The sequence below is a fragment of the Labeo rohita genome, chromosome 15 (assembly GCF_022985175.1).
Source record: "Labeo rohita strain BAU-BD-2019 chromosome 15, IGBB_LRoh.1.0, whole genome shotgun sequence".
NCBI lineage: Eukaryota > Metazoa > Chordata > Actinopteri > Cypriniformes > Cyprinidae > Labeo > Labeo rohita.
Window position 1 is genome coordinate 25,822,544 of NC_066883.1, and position 23,679 is coordinate 25,846,222.

General features: G+C 34.9%; 2 protein-coding genes across 2 annotated transcripts; one reads left to right on the forward strand and one right to left on the reverse strand.

The window, feature by feature from the left end:
* Positions 1–522: 522 nt before the first annotated feature.
* zgc:162698 (Transmembrane protein 87A-like) lies at positions 523–15,739 on the reverse strand. Its single transcript, XM_051128899.1, has 21 exons — positions 15,548–15,739; positions 15,120–15,192; positions 13,862–13,953; positions 13,662–13,778; positions 13,423–13,470; positions 12,077–12,142; positions 11,568–11,630; positions 11,359–11,476; positions 11,165–11,226; positions 10,778–10,961; positions 8,708–8,807; positions 6,224–6,317; positions 6,022–6,093; positions 4,280–4,388; positions 3,332–3,390; positions 3,124–3,227; positions 2,956–3,026; positions 2,127–2,188; positions 1,871–1,923; positions 1,657–1,687; positions 523–1,283 (listed from the first exon to the last, which is right to left on the reverse strand). The coding sequence occupies exons 1-21, from the start codon at positions 15,683–15,685 to the stop codon at positions 1,242–1,244; spliced, it is 1,758 nt and encodes a 585-aa protein (XP_050984856.1). The 5' UTR covers positions 15,686–15,739; the 3' UTR covers positions 523–1,241.
* Positions 15,740–18,301: 2,562 nt separating this feature from the next.
* On the forward strand, positions 18,302–23,510 carry capns1b (calpain, small subunit 1 b). Its single transcript, XM_051128895.1, has 11 exons — positions 18,302–18,470; positions 18,865–18,921; positions 19,014–19,044; positions 19,212–19,304; positions 21,151–21,208; positions 21,295–21,359; positions 22,001–22,069; positions 22,211–22,289; positions 23,113–23,229; positions 23,320–23,378; positions 23,473–23,510. Exons 2-11 carry the CDS (start codon positions 18,875–18,877, stop codon positions 23,497–23,499), a joined length of 645 nt encoding a protein of 214 aa, XP_050984852.1. The 5' UTR covers positions 18,302–18,470; positions 18,865–18,874; the 3' UTR covers positions 23,500–23,510.
* The last annotated feature ends 169 nt before the right edge of the window (positions 23,511–23,679 follow it).

Below are 23,679 nucleotides of genomic sequence, written 5' to 3' on the forward strand. Positions count from 1 at the left end.
TGACTCAATGCAAATCAAAAGAGAATTTGCTTAGTTCCCCTCCAAAAATACTGCTTTATAATAGTGCATAATTTGCATTTGGAAATGGGAACAGGAATTACATAAAACACTATTTGGCAAATAATGCAATAACCGCAGTTTAATATCCTACCTCATCCTCACAATATTTGTATTGAGTTCAGGTATGACTGCGCCATCCTTGACCACACTGTCAACTATTTACACTAAAACTCTCAAATCACACTATTATCATGTTAAATGCAGATTAACGAATGCCTAGCAACAGGTTTCGGTGCCGCATTCCCTATAGCTCACCGCGGGGTCAGGGTTAATGAAGAACCGTGTGGAAGTATTAACAGATAATGAGCTGACTAACAGGGACAAAACAGGACAGAGATACTGAGACCGTATTGGCAAGTGGGTGAAACTGACACTCTGAATGTGGCTTTGAGAAAAAAAAAAATCAATGGCTATTGACAGCATGACCTGAGCAGACTTATAGTCAAAACAACTTTTTTACCATTTCTAGTATAAAAATACTTTTATTTGCAACAGGCATTTGCATATGCTGCTATATATACCAGGGAAAAAAAAAACAACCTCTGCCTTTCATTTTAGACAGTGTTGACAGAGACTTTCAACCTCATTTTCCCTCGTCATCTAACTGTACCCAAAGGCAGGCGAGTGTCTATTAAGTATGACACGGAGCATTAAAAACTCACGTCAGATAAATCCATTGAAAGGCAATCTGCTTAATGGTGCACAGGCCAACAAGATGACACTTAATGGCCACTTTTACTGAAAATACCACCAGGTCAGAGAGGTACTGTTAATTTGTGAAAGCATACTGACGAATTAAAGAAAAGCAGAAGAGAGAGCTTTTATCTTACATGTTTTCCCATCTTTATATAATTAATAAGAGGATTGTTGTGCAAAAGCCTCTTAGTGAAAGAGCACAATGCACAAACTAATGTGTTTTAATCATATTTCATACTGTAGATATGTAAACAACAGTCAAAGGCAATTTACAGTTATGTTTTAAGAAACTTACACCATATTATCTGAGAAAATATAAATACAAACAGGCAATTAAAAATAAAACAAAAATCCTTTAGTGCATCACCCTCATCATCCCAGGTATTTACAGACGGTGCTTTATGAAAAGCTCATATTTTGGGATAAAGCAGTTTGTGCATTGTCGTACATGTATTATATACATTACACACATCCTCTTCATAGATCTACTCCATTTTGGACATCTCAAACTTTGTAGTCATGATCTCCTAACGGGAAAAAAAAAACAAACAATGAGAAAAGTGAGTAATTTAACAAAAAAACAATAAATAACAAGGTTACATAAATGCTTATTAAAAGCCTGCATTTATTGTAATAATCTCTGATCTCCTCTTTTAAGAGATTTGTCCACATTGGCTGCTGTTCGATATACGAACACATCCAATGTTAGCTTAAGTGAGCTCTCATTAGTCAGACAAAACCTCCAAAGCCTCAGCGCTCCTTTTGTTCCAAGCAGAAAGAAAACAACCGACGGTGAGGGAGCGAGGGTAAACACTGTGACGTGACGGGCTGAGAGCTTTGCTCCACTTTAGGAACTCAAATGGCGCCCACTGCTGGCTAGTCAGAATATGAGACACTTACCTCGTCTGAGTCTAGCAGAGGCGGCAGCGCGCTGCAAAACAAAGAGAAGGACACATCAATGACACGGCAGAGATTGCTAGTCGCCTTACAGGGAAAGCGATGACGTGTTTGTGTGTGCAAATAATCAGCGGCATGCTGAACAGCGCTAGTATCTATATCATTCTAACCATTATTTTTATTCACATGAGACTTTTAATATGATCTCTAGACTTACACATCAGCCATTGATGAGGGAATGTTCTCCTCAACCCATTTGAGATCTTCATCCTGGATGGAGCACAAAACAAATGTACCATGAGGTGAACGCCAATGAGGTGACACGACCAAAAATATGCAGCACATTTGAGAATACACAACAATAAGCAATTGTTTTTTATGTGAACAGCATGCCTAATCCTTCACAAGGCACACAGCATGCTTATTTTCATGAAACAATTCATTATTTCAGGCCAGGTATTGTTATGAATTACCACTTTGCTGGGTTTTGCGCTTCCATTGGTTTCTGGTTTCATGCCTCTCATTTTCACACCCTCTGTGAATTCAAGTATAACTGGTTAGAACCGGCTAAACGCAGTCAAATGAAAGCACAGCAAACAAAGACTGATCTGCAGACTTGATGGGCAGCATTCAAGTGTGCTGATGAAATGTAAACTGTGCTTTTAAACTCAATAGGAAATGAAAAACAACCCCATCTATTTTCTGAAAGCATGGTATAGATCTTTTGTAAACATTTCTCTATCTATGTTTATTTAAAGGGATAGTTCACCCAAAAATGAAAATTCTGTCATAAATTACTCACCCTAATGTTGTTCCAAACCTGTAAGACCTATGTTCATCTTCGCAACACAAATTAAAATATTTCTGATGAAATCCTGAACCCTGCATAGACAGCAATGCAACTACCACATTCAAGGCCCAGAAAGGTAGTCAGGAAATCATTTAAATCAGTGGTTCAACCGTAATTTTCTGAAGCTACGAGAATTATTTTTGTGCGCAAAGAAACTGATGTAACATGGACTATTTTAACACTGTCCTTACTACCTTTCTGGGCTTGGGAATGTTTCACTTGCATTGCTGTCTCTGCAGGGTCAGAAAGCTCTTGGAGTTCAACAAAAATATCTTAATTCGTGTCCTGAAGATGAATGAAGGGTGAGTAATAAATACCAGAATTTTCATTTTTAGTGGAGAATCAAAAGCAGCTTGCGAAGATCCCATGTGCAGAATTATTTCTCCATTGTCTTTAAATACAGGCCACTACTTCTGTCTCACACCTGCTAATTTTTTAATTAAGACTCTTACCGAAGGCTTCATTCATTAGCTGCTCCTCTTCTTCCTCACTAACTTCATCCACCAGTGGACTGAAGGCATACCTGAAGGTTCAGAAGGACAAAGATTGACGATCTTGTTTCCACTCCTAGCGGAGTTTACTAACAGGGTTGACACATGGGTAGAGGTGAAGCACTTTACCTCTGGTTGTTTGCTGACGGCCTCCATAAAAACATGATGACGAGCAGGATACTAGAGAACAGGAAGCGCCAGAAGGCATCATCTATCCACAGCTCTCTCCAGTCCTACATGAGTAGTCGAAGGCAGAAAGTAGGTGTCATTAATAGTACATGAGTTGAACTAGAAAGACATAAGACATTTCTCTTAGTTATAAAAAGAGAAGGCTTACAGATTGGCACTTGGATAACTTGAAGGTCTTCGTTGTCCACACAATAAATACAACAGAAGCTGAAAAAGAAGCAGAATTGTATGATAGAATGTGGCAAAAATGCAAGCTAAAGACTGCATACAATTCCATTCAAAAGTCTAGGGTAAGAAAGATTTAAAAAAAAAAAAAAAAAAAAAAAAAAAAAAAATGATCCAGAAAGAAAAACAATGCATTAAGAGTCGGGGGGTGAAAACTTTTGCACAGAATGAAGATGCGTACATTTTTCTTATTTTGCCTGAATATAATATTGTTTTCCATTTCGTACTGCCCTTTAGAGGCTACAGATGTTTCCCAGAAGACAAAAAAAGTTAAATTTACCCTGATCTTAAAATTCAAAATGTCTTAATTATTTATCTTATTCAGGTCAGTACTAAATAAAAAAATAACATGCATTTTGTATGAGCCCTCTTATTTTGGTAAAATAATTAAAATTCTGCAGATTCTGCAAGATATATGTAAACTTTTGACCTCAACTGTATTATCCATATTGAAAACAATTATGTTGCTTAATATCTTTTTAATATTTTTCACAGGATTCTTTGATGAATCGGAAGTTCAAAAGAAAAGTATGGAAAATAGACATGGAAATCTTCTGTCTTACTGACCCCAACATTTAAACGATGAAGGAAATATGAAGGAAATATCAGCGCTTGCAAGTTTTTAGTAGAATGATAGTTTGAAAAGTTGTAAACCTAAATATAGCAAGAAAGAGAGAGGGAGATTGAATGCCCCCAATTACGGCTCACTTTCCATTAATAAATCATGTAACCCAGATGTTTGACATAGACCAATCATAATTCAGCATGCGAATATTACACAGACATTAATCACTGGCAGTTTCAATGCAGTACAGTAATACTGTCAAAGACACACTGCACAATAATGTAGCAGAGTGTAGAATGTACTTACCAATTACAGCGAATATGAGTGTGTTGGTAAAGTGTCTGTAAAGGGACAACTTGACCACATTTCTCCTCAGCCGAAGTAGCTTCATCGTCTGGGCCAGGCTAATGAAGATGTGACTGAGTGTCAAGGACTATATCTGATCACTAGGGCTCAGTGACTTCCTGTTCATACACAATCTAATGACACAGCTTACTTTGCAATAAAAAAAGAGCGACCTGTAGAGTCTTCACTGTAAACGTGCACAGGTTTCTCAAGCTTTACAGAAAATCAAGGAAATTGCAAAGGGAAGGAGAACAAAAAGAGGGGCGATCGGCATCCCACATACGCAGGGCCACTGTTACACAACCCATTAAGAGAGAAAGAGGGACACACACAAACAGCAATGGAGAAACGTAGGATATCCACCAGCAGAGGGTAGAGTCGAGAACAGCCAAGGGGATGGCAGCCAGCAACACCAGGTCATCTTCAGCCTGGCAGAACAATATAGGGGGAAAGAGAGAGAGGGAAAGACAGAGAGAGCCAGAGAAAGAGAGAGAAGAGTAGCACCATCACACACACCACCACCATCAGAGGGTCCGGCATAGGGCTGGGCGAATGTCTGTTTATGATGTTCTGAACCTCAATATTTATGCATTTGTTCTGATGTAGCTTAAAACTGTTTCTTGACTTATTTTGGTAGAAATCATCTTTTTTCTTTTTCAGGATTCAGAATAACAGATTTTTTGTTTCAATGTGGAAATCTTTCACTTTTGATCATTTTAATTCATCCCAAATGTTTGAACAGTAGTGTATGCAAACATTGTTATTTAAACCTAAAACAATAAAATGTTCCTATTTTTAAGTGAATCGTTCATTCAGAATCGATGCACAGTTACAGGGTTAGTTCACCCAAAAATGGTACTCGCGGGTACTCGCGTGGGGGATGACTGACAACGGAAAAGTAGAAATTGCTGAATTATCTGGTTATTTTTGTTTTCTTTGCACACAAAAATATTCTTGTAGCTTCATAACATTATGGTTGAACCACTGATGTCACATGGACTATTTTAACATTATTCTTACTACGTTTCTTAAACGTGTCAGTTGCATTGCTGTCTATGCATGGTCAGAAAGCTCTTGGATTTCATCAAAAATATTTGAATGTGTGTTCTGAAGATGAACAAAGGTCGTAGGTTTGGAACAACATGAGGATGAGTAATTTTTGACAGAATTTAGATTTTTGGGTGAACTATTCCTTTAAACTGATTAACAGAAAATAACAGATCTTACCAACTATTGTACAGATAAGTTTTTCACGAGCAAATAATAGTGTTAAAACACCCACTATGGTGCTTAATTTCATACTGCAATCAGAATCATCACAAATACATCTTTATATTTAATACATCACCCAGCCCTAGTTGCTCACACATTGCAAAAACATAACCACCATTCAGCCAAACAAAGGTGGATCATGCTACTAGCTTTGAGGCGAGACTGAAAAAAGATATTTCACAAAGCATTCTCCCAGCTGCACACCACCGCCATTACATAAGCCAAAGAAACTGAGAAGAGCAAAGATAGACTAAAATTTCCATAACATGGCTTCCTGTAATGAACTGCACAAAGTGAACCATATGCACTTGTAAAAAACATTTAGAAGTTGGATCCACCCAGTTCAATCTACTTCCCATGCAGAAGTCACTTGAACTACAGCACAAAATGAACTCATAGTCTTAACAGATGACTGACTTGTGAAAGGATATCCACCACACAATACAAGAATCAATGAGGGCCATAACAATGTCACAAAGCAGCCTGCTTGAACCACCGTGCTCCTGCGAGAGAGAAACATTAAGCTTCACATGACATTCGGTGCAGCACCATTGTTACGTCAAATTAGGAGGTTCGTCACAAAGATGGATGTAGTGAAAGTGTGTTTAGTTTCAGCTGTGAGACTTTTCTTACCGTGTTCACTCTCAGTACACCTTCTATGATGGAGAAGATAAGGTACAGCAGTCCTACCCCCACCACCCTGTGCAGCAATGCTCCCAGTCTTGGTCTGCAGCAAAAAGGTGGAGTTATTGAATGAGAAATGTACAGAACTATGCTGAAGATTATTCTTATATAGAGCTGCAAAATGATTAGTCGTGATTAATCGATTCAAAATAACATTTTGTTTATATACTACATGTGTGTACTGTGTATATTTATTATGTATATATAAATACACATACATGTATATTAAGGAAAAATATAGATTTATATGTACAATATTTAGATTTCTATGTATTACATTATATTCATGTTTACATACAAATACATATTTTTTTTTTTTTTTTTTTTTTTTTTTACAATATACAGTGGGTACGGAAAGTATTCAGACCCCCTTAAATTTTTCACTCTTTGTTATATTGCAGCCATTTGCTAAAATCATTTAAGTTCATTTTTTTCCCTCATTAATGCACCCCATATTGACAGAAAAACACAGAATTGTTGACATTTTTGCAGATTTATTAAAAAAGAAAAACTGAAATATCACATGGTCCTAAGTATTCAGACCCTTTGCTGTGACACTCATATATTTAACTCAGGTGCCGTCCATTTCTTCTGATCATCCTTGAGATGGTTCTACACCTTCATTTGAGTCCAGCTGTGTTTGATTATACTGATTGGACTAGATTAGGAAAGCCACACACCTGTCTATATAAGACCTTACAGTGCATGTCAGAGCAAATGAGAATCATGAGGTCAAAGGAACTACCTGAAGAGCTCAGAGACAGAATTGTGGCAAGGCACAGATCTGGCCAAGGTTACAAAAAAATTTCTGCTGCACTTAAGGTTCCTAAGAGCACAGCGGCCTCCATAATCCTTAAATGGAAGACGTTTGGGACGACCAGAACGCTTCCTAGAGCTGGCCGTCCGGCCAAACTGAGCTATCGGGGGAGAAGAGCCTTGGTGAGAGAGGTAAAGAAGAACCCAAAGATCACTGTGGCTGAGCTCCAGAGATGCAGTCGGGAGATGGGAGAAAGTTGTAGAAAGTCAACCATCACTGCAGCCCTCCACCAGTCGGGGCTTTATGGCAGAGTGGCCCGACGGAAGCCTCTCCTCAGTGCAAGACACATGAAAGCCTGCATGGAGTTTGCTAAAATACACCTAAAGGACTCCAAGATGGTGAGAAATAAGATTCTCTGGTCTGATGAGACCAAGATAGAACTTTTTGGCCTTAATTCTAAGCGGTATGTGTGGAGAAAACCAGGCACTGCTCATCACCTGTCCAATACAGTCCCAACAGTGAAGCATGGTGGTGGCAGCATCATGCTGTGGGGATGTTTTTCAGCTGCAGGGACAGGACGACTGGTTGCAATCGAGGGAAAGATGAATACGGCCAAGTACAGGGATATTCTGGACGAAAACTTTCTCCAGAGTGCTCAGGACCTCAGACTGGGCCGAAGGTTTACCTTCCAACAAGACAATGACCCTAAGCACACAGCTAAAATAACGAAGGAGTGGCTTCACAACAACTCCGTGACTGTTCTTGAATGGCCCAGCCAGAGCCCTGACTTAAACCCAATTGAGCATCTCGGGAGAGACCTAAAATGGCTGTCCACCAACGTTTACCATCCAACCTGACAGAACTGGAGAGGATCTGCAAGGAGGAATGGCAGAGGATCCCCAAATCCAGGTGTGAAAAACTTGCATCTTTCCCAAAAAGACTCTATTAGAGTCTGTATTAGATCAAAAGGGTGCTTCTACTAAATACTGAGCAAAGGGTCTGAATACTTAGGACCATGTGATATTTCAGTTTTTCTTTTTTAATAAATCTGCAAAAATGTCAACAATTCTGTGTTTTTCTGTCAATATGGGGTGCTGTGTGTACGTTAATGAGGAAAAAAAAATGAACTTAAATGATTTTAGCAAATGGCTGCAATATAACAGAGTGAAAAATTTAACGGGGTCTGAATACTTTCTGTACCCACTGTATACATATATGTGTGTATTTATGTGTGTAGTATGTAAACAAACTTTCATTTTGAATCGATTAATTGTGACTAATCTTATAGTCAACTGTTCTCAAAGCCTGCATTTATTTGATCAAAAACACAATAAAAACAGCAACGTGGAATTGTATTCTAATTTAAAAGAACTGTTTTCTATTTTAGCATATTTTAACATTTAATTATTTCTTGTGACAGCAAAGCTGAATTTTCAGCATCATTACTTCAGTCTTCAGTTTCAAATGATCTATCAGAAATCATTCTAATATGCTGACATTTTTTATTATTATTAAGGATTTGTAACAATGTAGCAGCAAAACGTTTACTCTCATTTTTTATCAATTTAATGTATCCTTGCTTTATTGAAACTATTATTCAGATCAGATTTTAATCTATTTTGTTCAACTGGTTCAACTGACATATTACTCGACATTACTGCTTTGAAACAACTTACTTGACTATGCCATATCCAAGACTAGCAATAATGACCAGGACTCGAGCCAGGGTTCTTTTTACAGCTGAAAGTACCTCTGCAAACACCACGGCACCTTGAACTGCACACACAAACATGCACTGTAATGACTACATTCACTATGAGCTTTACAGCACATTTATCAGTCACATCCAACATAAGCCTCAGTTACTATCAATATAATAGACCACAATACTAAACTGCACATCAAAACAGTTTGTCTGTGTGTTAACTATAAAGCAGTTTTATTTTTACATGTACTAGATTATTAGAAATAATTATAAAAATAATACAGCTGCAAGAACTGATTACCGGGGTTCAAGTGCTTTAAGGCATTTAACCATATGAAAAAAGACATTACATTATTTAGCAATATTGCAACCACCTAAATCAATGATTTAAAAAAGCATTTGGGGGATGGGGGTAAGGGTTTCCATCTTATACCAACACCAAGTGGCCAAGCTTTGCGGCTGTTTTCAGATGACCTCAGATTCAGCTCTTAAATACACGCTGTCAGTTTGATGTAGATATTTCTTTACGTTAAAAAATTACAGCCATTTTAGTAAAAGTAGTCCTGTTGCTTTCGAACGTTTTGCGAAGGAGAGTGAAAGTTCAACTTTTTTTGATAATCATTGATATTCACTCTCCGGAGAATCTTCCTTCACTGGTTTGGTTCCGATTGGGCGAAAAACCTACAACAAGTTCCTAAAAAAAAAAAAAGTAGTTTTTAAAAAAAAAAAAAAAAAAAAAAAAAAAAAGCAAAATACCCAATAACGGAATAATAAAGAGTGACGGACCAATCCGAGACATGCGTTTTGTCTGGCATGACCCAAGGATTCCAACAGCAAACAGTTTAGGAGTTATGAGCGATTTTGTACTTTTGATCACTGTAGCGCCCCTGTCAGACCGATTGGGGCGAGCCTTGGTGACGTTGTAGACCAGGGGTGTCAAACTCTGTTCCTGGAGGGCCACAGCCCTGCAGAGTTTTGTTCCAACCTTGCTCCAACACACATACTATGCAGTTTTCAATTAAGCCTGAAGGACTTGATTAGATGGATCAGATGTGTTTAATTAGGTTTGCATCTAAACTCTGCAGGGCTGCGGCCCTCCAGGACCGGAGTCTGACACCCCTGTTGTAGACGGTGTGAGTACTACCATCCCTCCAAGTTTCAAGTCTCTATGACTTACAGTTTGGTTTGCCTGATCAGTTTTACGCGGAGATTGCTGATCCTTGGCCGTTCTAACAATAGGGTTTCATTGCTACGTGCTTGAACCCCTAATTAAAAACTAAATATTAAATGTGCAGTAAGTAATACTGACAGCTAGTGTCCACATTCAAAATAACGTTTCTCCTGCCCTCTCGTCCTCAGAGTCGACACTCTGGTTGCCAGATTGAGGACATGCAACACAAACAAGTGCAATTGACAATGGAAGGCAATGAGCTTTACACAGTAAGCTGATGAGTTTACCATGTTTTAATATGACTACGGTCATAGAGCTTTTTAGTTGGATGCCAAGGTTTTTTTTTTAGATCAGGTAGAATGTGCAATTTCTGACCCAGTTTATTTGCTTGCTTTCATGGCTGTATTATGTTTTCCGCAAACTGGCAACCCGGGGTGTCCAATTATTACTGGGTAACCTGTCAGCGGGTGGAATCACACAGTCCAAAACAAAAACAAACATTCCGACTTGAATGCACATTTTCAAAGTAGAATAACTGGTTGAAGCATTGTTTTTCCAAACATGTAATATGTTTCCTAAATATCTGCAAATGTACTGTGGTGTTTTCATGCTTCAGTGCAGTCAAAAAATTACATACGGCACCTTTAAAGAGTTTTCAGTTTTCAGTCTTTACATATAAAATCCAACCTATTTTGAGTGCAGTAACTGATCTCATGTTTAAATGCCAATGCATTATGGTGTAATACACATAAAAATATTACATTTCAGCCTGAGGCACAGTGTAGTTTCAGTAAAAAATTGTTTGTCAAATGAACAAATATTTATATATAACCGGTTTAACAGCACAATTTTTAAGTTAACTTGTGTTACCTGACTGGCCATCGTAACGGATACTCTGGAATTCAGCATAGTAGACTGCCTTCTCAAACATGCCCAGAAAGATCACTCCTCCAATCCAAAACTGAATCCGAAGCAGGTCTCTCCAGTAACACGCAGACAGAGCCAACCACAGCACGCCCATAATCACATAGATGATGCACATCACCATGTAGAACTGAAGACAATGGACACAGATGAAACAGATAATTGAAACAAAAACATGAGTGAAAGCTTTGTAAATGAAAGAACCCAACATGCTGCACAAAATCCTGAGTTGTCACATGTTAAAATAACATACAAAATAAGGCCTTAAATAACTACTGCAGTTAGACAATTTTACAAAAAAAAAAAAAGAACACAAAGACAGTGTGTACTTACAATCATCAATGGCCATTCAGATGCTGAGATGTATTGATAAGTGCCGTGCATCCTGATCTCCACTGTATAGTATATATTTTTTAAATTATTAATTAAAAAGGCCAAAAAAGGCTGTTCTTGTTCACATAACACAATAGTTCACCACTACATAAACCTCATTATTACCGTTAAGGCAAGTCTAATTAGAATCTTACGTTTTATGCTTGATTTTGTTTCTTTGGTAGCTGGATTTGCCTCAACACGGATGATGAACATATAAGGACTGTCGTCCCAGGTTCGTGCCACTGCATTGTTCGTTTTAGCCTGTTTTTGCTGTAACAAGAAGACATGCAAGTAAAAAAAAAAAAAGAGCATACATGTAAAAAAAAAAATATCTGTCATGATTCTGTGCTTTAATACTTACCGAGTTAATCACTGATAAAGATTCTTTGCTTTTGGGAGCACTCGATGAACTTGCTGCCGCATCCTGATCATGCAAACACGTGAAATGTTTTAAAGTAAAAATAAAGTCATACTACATTTTGGCTTCATTGACAACAAAATGCAACATCACCTAATAATCATATCAGCATTAAAAGGAGTAATTCACCCATAAAAGTCTGTCATTATTTACTCACTCTCCTGTTGTTCTCTTTAACATACAAATTGCTTTTTATTCTTTCAATGAAAGTAAATGGTGACTATGATTGCAAAGTGTTAAAAATAACACTGTCTGTTCTGCACACGCACACTTTTGTGTCTTTCTATTTCTTTTGGTCCTTCTGAAGCCTGACATTTGTATGGCAGAGAGTATTTCCTTTCGTGTTCAACAAGAAAAAAGCGTCACACAGGTTTAGAGGGTAAATAAATGAAGACAGATTTTTCATTTTGAGTGAATTCTTGAAAAATATTGTAAAGGGATTATAAACCAACATCTTTTGTCTGCCCTTCTGGTTTCCCCGTGTCCCTCCTTCGTCTGCCTTGTGAATCTCCGGTTGGCTGAAACACAAAAGAGAGCCAACAACATTCCCAAGGTGTTTCTACAGCCTAAGTAAAATATTGGACTGGCAATTTAAAAAAAAAAAAAAAAAAAAAAAGATTCTGTCATTGTAATTTCCAATTTTGCAGAATCCAATTTTTAGAAGTTAGGCGGAATTCCAAACTGGACAAAATCTAGCAGGATTAATAGTTTATAGGGGTTTTCCAATTTTCTGTACTGGTCTTTCACTTCGGTACGTATGTGTACTGAACAAATACAGCACTACACGAGAAACAAAATCTTATCGTTCAAATTATGTCCATTTTGTCAGGAAATTCAAACAATATATGCTGTTTTGCTGCTCTCTGATGTCGCGAGACAGATTGTTATATAAACGCCTCAGTTTAAACGCCAGAATGAGCGTGATCATCTCTCACCACTTTACTACTACTTTTAACGTGAAATAAACATTAATGAACATCAACAGTTTGTTAGAAAATAAAATAAGTCTAGAGAAGAGCATTTTGTCAAATATTAGACTTTATTCTCTTTAAATTTTACTTTACCTGTTCTTGATGAAGTATTCTTTATTTAATGCATGTTTAAATAAATCTAATATATTTCAACAACAAACAGAAATGTTATAACTAATTTATTTATTTAATTTAGTTTATTAAAAACTGCATTATGTGCAATTTACATGTTTGCATACAATGTTTTAAGTGCTAATTATTATATTTAAAAATAAATAGTAAATTAAATTTAAGTTTGGGCTCTGTTGTTAATTATAACCTATAAGTAGCCTAATGTCACTGTAGATCGCAGCATAAGCTGTGATGTGGAAGACTTTTATCCCTAAGAAAATAATTGTAAAATTCTAATTGAATGTATTTAAAGAAAGAGCAATTTGTTCAGTAAACCACTGTTTAATAAAAAAGCTATTTTGTTTTTCCCCCTGCTGTACTGAAATCGTACCGACATGTGATGTCAAACCATGTGCAGATACACCCCTAAATAGTTTATTAGCTTAACAGCAATGTTTATAAAAGGAAAACCTGGGCACGCACTCAAAAGAACTAATGACTTAGGCAACTGACTTCCTTCATAGCTAGCTGTCCTAGTTTGATATATCACTCCACAGTCTCTATCTTCTCATATAATCACACCAAATCAATATTTCACATAACATTTCATGTGGTAATCATTAGATTCAATTATGTCCACAACTAACTTTTACACAAGCTACCACCATTTTTGACCTTGGGAAAAACGCTGGTTTAAAAGCATCAGTTCAACTCACCGGAGGCAATGTCGTCAGCAGTTTAGGATGCTCAAAGTCTATTGCAAGCTGGGGAGTCCAATCAAGAAAACAAGGAAAAAAAGTCTTAATGACAAATCTTTTGGCATTCATGTCAGACCTAATTTGTCTGACCTGACTAAGCTAAAACATAAAAACTAAAACTAAATGCAAAGTTCTTTATGTTCATCAACACAGTAACATACTGTACATTCATTCAACAAATTATGCATGAAATATACCTTATTTCCAGGAATACTTGATTCGCACTTTATAGGCTCATACTTGTGAGTTAAGTACGATCCAAAGCCTCCTTCCGGCTTTACAGATTTGTCAAAATAGGCTTCTGCTAAAGCAGGCTTTTTTGAATAAAAAAAGAATAATGCATATTTAACTGCTGTAAATTACAAATTAGCACTTTTGGGTTAAAAAATACACTCACATCAAGTCCAAAGACTTCATTGTAGCAAGGAGAACTCCGCAAATACCACGCTATAGTAAAGTTTACAGAAACAGCACACTCTTCACTGAGCCCTGAAATATATACAGCATAAGAATACAAATAATAACAAGCGCAGCCAAAGCATGGAATTCACTGAAGCACTGGATTAAATTATTTTTGGGGAAAAAAAAATCAATTAAAGAGCATATATGAATATAAAATCTATATTTTATTTTCATTTATTTACACGACCTATCAAAAGTTTCTGAACAGTAAGATTTGTAAGGATTTCCCAAGCCTGCATTTATTCAGGCTAGAATAACTGGTCTAATGCAAGCCTGTGCAAGTCTGCATTTATTCACTTAACTATGATCCAAAATACAGCAAAAGCAGTAATATTGTGAACAATATTTACTATTTAAAATAACTCCTTTCTATTTGAATATATTTTAAATTTTGTAATTTATTCTTGTGATCAAAGCTAAATTTTCAGAATCATTACTCCAGTAACTGTCACATGTTCCTTCAGAAATCATTGTAATATGCTGATTTGCTGTTCAAGAAACATTTTTATTATCATCATTATCAATATTTAAAACAGTTGAGTGCATTTTTTCAGCATTCTCTGATGAATAGAAAGATCCAAAGATAAGCATTTATCTGAAATAAAAGCTTTTGTAATATTACACACTGTACTACTCAAAAGCTTGGGGTCAGTAGTTTTAATTAAATTATAGAAATTAATACTTTTATTTAGCAAGGATGCTTTAAATTGATCAAAAGTGATGATAAAGACATTTATAATATTACCAAAGTTGTTTTTTTTATTTCAGATAAATGCTATTCTCCTGAACTTTCTATTTATTAAAGAAACCTGAAAAAAATTCTACTCATCTGTTTTCAACATAATAATAAAAAAAAAATAATAATAATAAATGTATTTTGAGCAGCAAGTCAGAATATCAGAATGATTTCTGAAGGATCATGTGCCTGGAGTAATGGTGCTCAAAAATCTGCTTTGAAATCACAGGAATAAATAACTTTCTTTAAAAAACATTACTGTCCAAAAACTTTTGACTGGCATTGTACCATTGTTTTTTTATTTAACCCACTGGCCTTTTGGCATTTGCATTGTTAGATTTGTTAGATTACAATTCTTTTCGGTGCTAACAAAAAAAAAAAAAAAACACCCGTCATTGTCAGAAAAAATTAAATAAAAAAATGGTAAGAAATCAGAGTAAGTAAAAAGCATACTCACATTTTATTTCAATGACAGTATTATTAAACATCGTCTTCGGGAAATAGTAGTACTTTGGCTTCTCAGCACCAACCTAAAATACACAAAAATGTGGATTCACAATTTGTCGATCTCACTAACGTTCACTGTAACTATAAAAAAAGATTAGTATGCAATCAGCTATATTAGGGCAGGACCATACTAAGAAATCCTGTGAAGCTATTGCCTTATAGCTTAGCCTCATCCCTTATTACATGTTTTCACTGTAGGCGGATAACATCGATCCCCAATATACTTTCTACACATTTTCCAAGTCTATACATTCATTTATAGTAGCTGTCAACTGGTGTTGTGTGTGTAAAGACAATGGACTGTCATGGGACTACAAGATACAACACAAGCGTCAAGGTTTTACGTAGCCTGGGTACTGCAGGTGGCGATGTACTTACATTAACAACATCCAGGACCCATTTTCCTGGCTCTGATATGGCAGTCAGCGGTGGTATAAATACAAAATTGAGAATGACAACAAACAGTATTCCTCTGAGTCTCGCCGACATGAATAACTCGCTCGTGACAGCCGCCATTGTTAAGAAAGGAGTTGACGTTACAACTTCTGCGAGCTACACTTCCCTGTGCAAATCTACATCCTGTATGTCGTCACTCGGTGGGCGGGAACACAAAACATTAAACATTATACAGTTATGTATACAAATATAAAACAGAAAAAGAACAAGGAAAAAAGAGAACAACAACCACAGAAGTAATATTAAGGTAATAACATAAAAAACAGAATAGTGGTACAGTCAGGTATGAAAATACTTTGTAAAAGTCTCTATGTACGTCCTTACTTACGTCAGTAAACACATAACGTTTTTTATTAGTAAACTTGGATTTATGTATGTGGAATTTGGTCAAAAATATAAGTAAATTAATTAAATAAAAGCACTCTAAAATATTTGTTGAAGCCAAAAAGCTAATTTTACAATAAAGTGAGAGGGGTCTTAAATATTAAATGTATTAATTGTTACATTTTTTGTGTTTTACACTGAATAAGTACAATGGCAAAATAAATGCATTGCCTCATAATATGTATGTAATACATTGTGTGTGTGTGTGTGTGTGTGTGTGTGTGTGTATAGTAAATAATGATTTACTGAATAAAATCTGTGGATGTATTTAGTCATTGTAAACATGAATGTTTAAAGATTATAGTCTAAAAGTTCTCTAATTTCATACCATATTTAATGACATTTTAAATTTTTTTCCCTAATTTTCTTTTTTCTTTTTTGTCAAATTTGATCATTTATCACGGTTTATAATTATTGTTATTTTTATTATATTTATTTATTAATTATACTTTTAAGGATAACATATTAAACCACCATTAGCCTTTTTATGAAGATTACAATCAGCTTAAGTTCTCTAATTTCATAGCATATTTTAGGGCATTTTTAAATAAATAAATGTATTTTAGATTTCGTGCTTTTAAAAAAAAGTATCAAATTTGATTTCATGTTTTTTCCTTGTATTTTTGTCAAATTTGATCATTTCTCACTCTATAACTACTTTTTTATTTTTATAATATTTATTTATTTATTTATTTATTATTGTTTTACATAAGAGCAACATATTAAACTACCACTAGCTTTTCCGGTATTTGTATTTGTTTTTGTTTTTTTAATTGTTCTTATAGATTTTTTTTTTTTTTTTTTTGCAAACGTGAATGTTTGAAAACTACAGTCAGCTTAAAAGTAAGTTCTCTAATTTCATACCATATTTTATGGCTTTTTAAAATAAATAAATAAATGCATTTTAGATTTTGTGCTTTTTTCAAATTTTATTGTCAAATTTGATAATTTATCACTGTTTATAATTATTTATATTTTAATTATATTTATTTATTTACTTATTTATTATTATTTGTGACCCTGGACCACAAAACCAGTCATAAGTGTAAAAATCGCAAAATTGAGATGTATACATCACCTGAAAGTTTGCTAGGAAAGGACAATATTTGGCCGAGACCCACCTATTTGAAAATCTGGAATCTGATCGTCCAAAAAAAAAGAAAATCGCCTTTAAAGTTGTCCAAATGAAGTTCTTAGCAATGTTTATTACTAATCGAAAATTACATTTTGATATATTTACGGTGGGAAATGTACAAAATATCTTTTTGGAACATGATCTATACTTAATATCCTAATGATTTTTGGCATAAAAGAAAAATCGATAAATTTGACCCATCCAATATATTTTTGAGTATTGCTGCAAATATACCCATGCAACATAAGACTGGTTTTGTGGTCCAAGGTCACATTTTATATAAGAATAACATATTAAACCACCATTAGCCTTTTTGGTATTTGTATTGTTTTATTCTTTGTAAACGTGAATGTTTGAAAATTACCGCCAGCTTCTCTAATTTCATACCATATTTTATGGCATCTATAAATAAATAGATAAATAAATGTATTTTAGATTTCATGCTTTTTTTTCTTCTTTTTTCTTTTTGAGAATTTGATAATTTATTCATGATCAGTTTTATTTTATTATATTTATTTATTTACTTATTTATTTGTATTTTATATAATAATAGCATATTAAAATCCCATCAGCCTTTTTGGTAATTGTATCGCTTAATTTTGGTGTTGTTATTCAGTGACAATAAAAAATTATGACTTAAAATAATGTTAGTTAAAATGTATTTAATTCATTAATCTAAAAGTGCAATTCTAAGAACCACCAGAAAGTTATTTAGGCAAAACATTGCATTTTATTTTTAAATATATGTTTTTGGTAACACTTTACAATAAGGTGTCATTTGTATTTATTAATTTAATACAGTTGTTCATTGTTAGTTCCTGTTAGTTCACAGTGCAGTGTTAACAAACTGTTTTTGGTTTTAATAATACATTAATATTAACTAAAATTAATAAGTGCTGTAGAAGTATTGTTTATTTTTAGTATATATTAACTAAAGTAGTTAAGTAATGTTAACCTTTTTTCATTTAAATTATTTGTCACGTTACAAATACTAAAGAACATCAATGATGTAATACAACATTTTGTCACTAGGGGACGCTTCATACACACCTTTATAAAATAGCCATGCCAAATTAGCCTACGGGTTAGTCAGCCTACAAATTAACGTCATGACGCAAATCTTCCGCAGTGCTGTCCGTGAAACTTTCTGGCTGGTTTTAGGACCCAGAGTTTGACAAATCAGTGGACTGGGTGTGGAGAATTGCTCTATCCATAAAGAACAGATCGCCTTTGGTAAACTGCTTCTACTTTTATCTGTTTGTCTGAGCAGCGGCTCTTTTTTTCCTCTGTACTATTCCGCTGGACCTATTCAGCGTCTGTGTTCCGGTAAGTTGTCATTTAATCGTAGTTTAAATAGAAAACAGCACTCGTTTCTGATGTGCGTCAGAAACCACAACGGCCTGCTTTAACTTTAAATGTGATTTTACAGTAGTTAAACCAAGATAGCAGTATAAACATCATGTGTTATAAGTCATGTGTTCATATAAACTCACAGAGTGTTCGCAGTTATAATGCAGGAAATGCTTTGTTTATTCAGCACATAAGTCAGTCAATAAAAAAATACCATGGCAACCAGAGGTAAATAGCATAAATTGTTGTCTAAGTAATCATAAGGAGTTTTGTAGTGAGCTGACCGTCACTGCTATTGTATCTAGTGCAGTGTATTTAGTTACAAACATCAAAAATATTGCTTAATCATATGTCTGATTATTTTGTTCAGAGTGCTCAAGATGTTTCAAGTCGGCAAATTTCTGAAAGGGCTCGTAGATGTTGTCAGGTAAGCCTGTACTCTCACTACTGCTTGTCCAAAGAAAAACAAATACATTTTTAATAATTAATTTATGATATCTTATTTTCCATGCATTACAGCAACATCGATCAGTTTGTTCCATCTGACCCTGTAAGTTTGTATATTCCTATATTTATTTCTATATTGTATTGAATGGCTGAGGTTGTACTGTCATTAAGCACTTTGGTGAATCCAGGAAGTCAAATATAGTGGTTCATCGATTGATTTTGTATCTTGAAAAAGTTTAATGCATCTCTCATACTTGTCTGCTCTTCCAGCCTCCTCCCAGAAGACCACTTGCATATGTAAACCAGAATGAAACAGATGAAGAGAGGCAGTTTCGCAGGGTGTTTCAACAACTTGCAGGGGATGTGAGTAGACCTGCCGTGGCCGCAGGCCTTTTATCTGTTGCTTTTAATTTCCATTTTATCATATGCATTTAAACTTTCGTTTAGGAGTTTGTTTAGGAGCCTAATCTACTTTTAGAAAGTTTGCATGCTCATCATTCTCTTGTTTTTGGGAGATTAAATTACTTTGGGTATTGATGTACTCTCCCATACTTCTTTAATGATCCCTATACCTGCGTACAAAGGTCCGTTAGGGTATTTGAGTCTGATTACATGTTTACAACTCAGACACTTCGACACATGTTTTGGTTTCAACCCAGAAACTTCCATAACCTCCACAGGCATTGCCTACATTCCATCACTTTGCTCCACCCAGCAAGGCTTTCCTTGTGTTTTTAGAAAAGTTTATTGCTGTGATACAGGTTTGTGGGTGTTATTCATAGTTACTGGTCTTCAAACTGACAACATGGGTGTGGTTATACCATACAAAACTAGTCCAGGGGCAAGAAGTATGACTGGATCTTCCTCTTTTTCACATTCCTGCCATTGTGAAGTAGACTGGCCCGATGGGTTTGGTTTGTGTTGAGTCATAGAGGGGTGTGGAAGCATGCTTTACTGGAGTATTGGATTCATTAGATGCAGGAGTGCTCTTAGAAGTTAAAGAGAGCACTCTTTCCTCTTTACACTAGTGGAAAAATGCTGTCAAAACATGATTAGTGTTAGAGAGATCATGTAAGTGATTTTTCCTATCACGCAGTGCTTTGCACAGTTTTACAGTACCAGTCAAAAGTTTTTGAACAGTAAGATTTTTTTTTTTTTTTTTTAAGTTTTTCTGCTCTTCTAAGTCTCTTCTGCTCACCAAGCCTGCATTTATTTGATTCAAAGTACAGTAAAATTGTGAAATATTTTTACTATTTAAAATAACTGTTTTCTTTTTGAATATGTTTTAAAATGTATTTTTTCCCCTGTGATTTCAAAGCTGAATTTTTAGCATCATTCTAATATGCTGATTTTCCTGCAGAGTTCAGGTCCAACCCTAACCAAACACACTCGAGCCAGCTAATTAGGATCTCAAGGAGCACTTGATAATTACAGACAGGTGTGTTTGATTAGGGTTGGAACTAAACTCTGCAGGAAAGTCGATCTCCAGGAACAGGGTTGGGTACCGCTTATTTAAAGCATCTTTGCTAAATAAAAGCATTGATTTCTATTTTAAAAAATTATACTGGCTCCAAGCTTTTATATGGTATTGTGTGTAATGTTACAAAAGCTTTTCATTTCAGATAAATGCTGGTCTTTGGATTTTTCTTTTTTTTTTTTTTTTTTTTAAATAAGTGAAATATTTGAAAATTGTACTGTTTTTGCTGTACTTTGGATCAAATAAATGCAGGCTTGGTGAGCAGAAGAAACTTCTTTAAAAAAACATTCATAATCTTACTGTTCAAAAACTTTTACTGGTTATATGTGTGTTTCAGCATTTTAAGTATGTTTTAATTCATTTATTAAATTAATTACAATTATTAAAAACATTCACTGTTCCTGATAGGTAAAATAAAACTTTATTTTACCTATCTAAATTGCCTGTATTCCTAATTTGTAAGCATCTGGTAAATGAATAAATTAAAAAAAAGTCCTCCCATCCCCTTGCACCCTGGTTTTAGAAGTACTGATATAATGTAATATATATAAAATAAAATAAAATAAAATAATATTATATATATATATATATATATATGTGTATATATGTATATGTATGTATGTCTGTCTCTGTGTTTTAGACATTGCTAGTCTTTGTAAATTATTGCTTTAAAAATTAGAAACCTGAAAGTCCAGCTGTTCTGACTTCTTCATTCGTTCCCTCTCATCATAGGACATGGAGGTGAGCCCTAATGAACTGATGGGCATCCTTAACAAGATTATTTCCAAACGTGAGTTTCTTTAACATGAATATATGACACGAAACATTATTTCGTGAAAAGATTCTAATAAGATGATCCCTGGTTTTTACCTCTAGATGGCGATCTGAAGACAGATGGTTTCACTATTGAGTCCTGCAGAAGCATGGTGGCAGTAATGGACGTATCCTACAATGCAATCATGTTAGAGTTCACCCAAAAACGAAAATTCCATTATTAATTCCTCACCCTCATGTCATTCCAAACCCGTAAGACCTTTGTTGATCTTTGGAACACAAATTAAGATATCTTTGATGAAATCTGAGGGCTTTCTGACCCTGCATAGACAGCAGTGCAACTACCACGAGAACTACAAGAATATTTTGTGAGCAAATGAAAACAAAAATAACTTTATTACCAATTTCTTCTTTTCTGTGTCAGTTTTCACCATGCATTCATCAAAGTTCCCACGACGCATGTGTGTGGTACTGTTGACGCAGGTATTCTCATCGCTTAATAAAATTAAGGTTAAACCACTGATGGACTATTTTAACCATGTTCTTATTACCTTTCTGGGACTTGAATATGTTAGTTGCGTTGCTGTCTATGCAGGGTCAGAAAGCTCTCGGATTTCATTAAAAATGTCTTAATTTGTGTTCCGGAGATTAAAGAAGGTCTTACAGGTTTGGAACGACATGAGGGTGAGTAATTAATGACAGAATTTTTTTTATTTTGGGGTGAGCTATCCTTAACAGAAAAAGGCTGGCTGAATATTACATTCTGTGAATACTGTATGTTGGTTTTGCCTTAACTGTCTGCTCTCAGAGTGACAGTACTGGAAAACTGGGGTTTGAGGAATTCAAGTATCTTTGGAATAACATCAAGAGGTGGCAGGTAATTTTTATATATTTTATATTACTTTTATTTTATGCAAAATTTATGATTGGTTGGACTACTTTGTCTCAACTAACTATCAAGATTTAAAAAAAAAATTGCTTTAATAATGAGTTTGCAACCTGTTTTTATTTAATCCAGGGTGTTTACAAGAGTTTTGATGCTGATCACTCTGGTATGATTGGGTCCGATGAGCTACCTGGAGCTTTCAAAGCAGCAGGTGAGTAATGTTGTTAGCACTGAAATGGCTGCAGATTGCATTGCTATTTTAAAAGGCACGCTGTGTGTTTTTTTTCAGTATTGTGGAAAAATACTAGCACATCTACCAGTCATTATTCACAGTCAGCAATTCAGATTGGAATAGAATATACACTACCAGTCAAAAGTTTTTGAACTGTAAGATTTTTAATGTTTAAAAAAAAAAAAAGTTTCTTCTGCTCACCAAGCCTGCATTTATTTGATCTTACGTACAGCTAAAACAGTACAATTTTAAAAATTTTTACCTTTTAAAATAACTGTTTTCTGTTTTTTTAAAATGTAATTTATTCCTGTGGTTTCAAAGCTGTATTTTTAGCATCATTACTCCAGTCACATGATGCTTCAGAAATCATTCTAATATTCTGATTTGCTGCTGCTAAAAAAACTATTTGTTTATTTCTTCTTCTTCTTATTATTATGTAGATTTTTTTTTTCAGGTTTCTTTGATTATATATGAATAATAATAAATGTTTCTTGAATGGCAAATCGGCATATTAGAATGATTTCTGAAGAATCATGTGAAACTAAAGACTGGAGTAAAGATGCAGAAAATTTAGCTTTGTTCACAGAAATAAATTACATTTTAAAATGTATTCAAATATAAAGCAGTTATTTTATACAGTAAATATATTTCACAGTATTACAGCTTTTGCTATATTTTGGATCAAATAAATGCAGGCTTGGTGAGCAGAATAGACTTCTTTAAAAAACATAAACATTAAAAATCTTTTGACCGGTTGTGTAGTTTCTGGGTCAAATTTGTAATTTCTCCCCCCCTCCTTTAGGGTTCCCACTCAATGACCAGCTTTTCCAGTTGATCACCCGGCGATATAGTGATGAAAAGGGCAACATGGACTTTGACAATTACATCGGATGTCTTGTGCGCCTGGATGCTATGTGTCGTACGTTGACAGATTCTTTTATTAACAGGCTCATTAGATTTTTAGTCTGAGTATAAATTGCCTCACTAATGCTTTTTTTTTTTTTATTAGGTGCCTTCAAGACGCTTGATAAAGACAACAATGGCACCATTAAAGTAGACATTCAAGAGGTACTGTGTGTCAACTATAATTAAAAACCACGAAGAAACATCATCTCCTAAATTAGCTCCTATATAACGCTCTTTTGTTTTTTTTTGTTCACAGTGGTTGCAGCTGACTATGTACTCCTGAACGAAGAAAAATATACTTCGCCATCTTGATTGTATTCTTTTGTCAGTTTCTCAGTGTGGCCTGTCATTGTCAAATTTCTTTGTTTTTAATAACTGACATAATTATTTGGTTCATTGTTTTAGCTATGACAGCATGATCATACTGTGCCTTCACACTAGGTGGCAGCTTAGACAGAGTGTT

What these genes read in the sequence shown, in the direction of transcription:
- zgc:162698 (XM_051128899.1), bottom strand. Translation starts at nt 15,685, where the DNA reads ATGGCGGCTGTCACGAGCGAGTTATTCATGTCGGCGAGACTCAGAGGA. An exon ending in CAAGTATTCCTGGAAATAAG is followed by an intron (nt 13,471 to 13,661) that starts GTATATTTCATG and finishes TGGACTCCCCAG; the next exon opens with CTTGCAATAGACTTTGAGCA. An exon ending in CAGAAGGGCAGACAAAAGAT is followed by an intron (nt 11,631 to 12,076) that starts GTTGGTTTATAA and finishes TTGCATGATCAG; the next exon opens with GATGCGGCAGCAAGTTCATC.
- capns1b (XM_051128895.1), top strand. Translation starts at nt 18,875, where the DNA reads ATGTTTCAAGTCGGCAAATTTCTGAAAGGGCTCGTAGATGTTGTCAG. An exon ending in AGTTTGTTCCATCTGACCCT is followed by an intron (nt 19,045 to 19,211) that starts GTAAGTTTGTAT and finishes CTGCTCTTCCAG; the next exon opens with CCTCCTCCCAGAAGACCACT. An exon ending in ATAACATCAAGAGGTGGCAG is followed by an intron (nt 22,070 to 22,210) that starts GTAATTTTTATA and finishes TATTTAATCCAG; the next exon opens with GGTGTTTACAAGAGTTTTGA.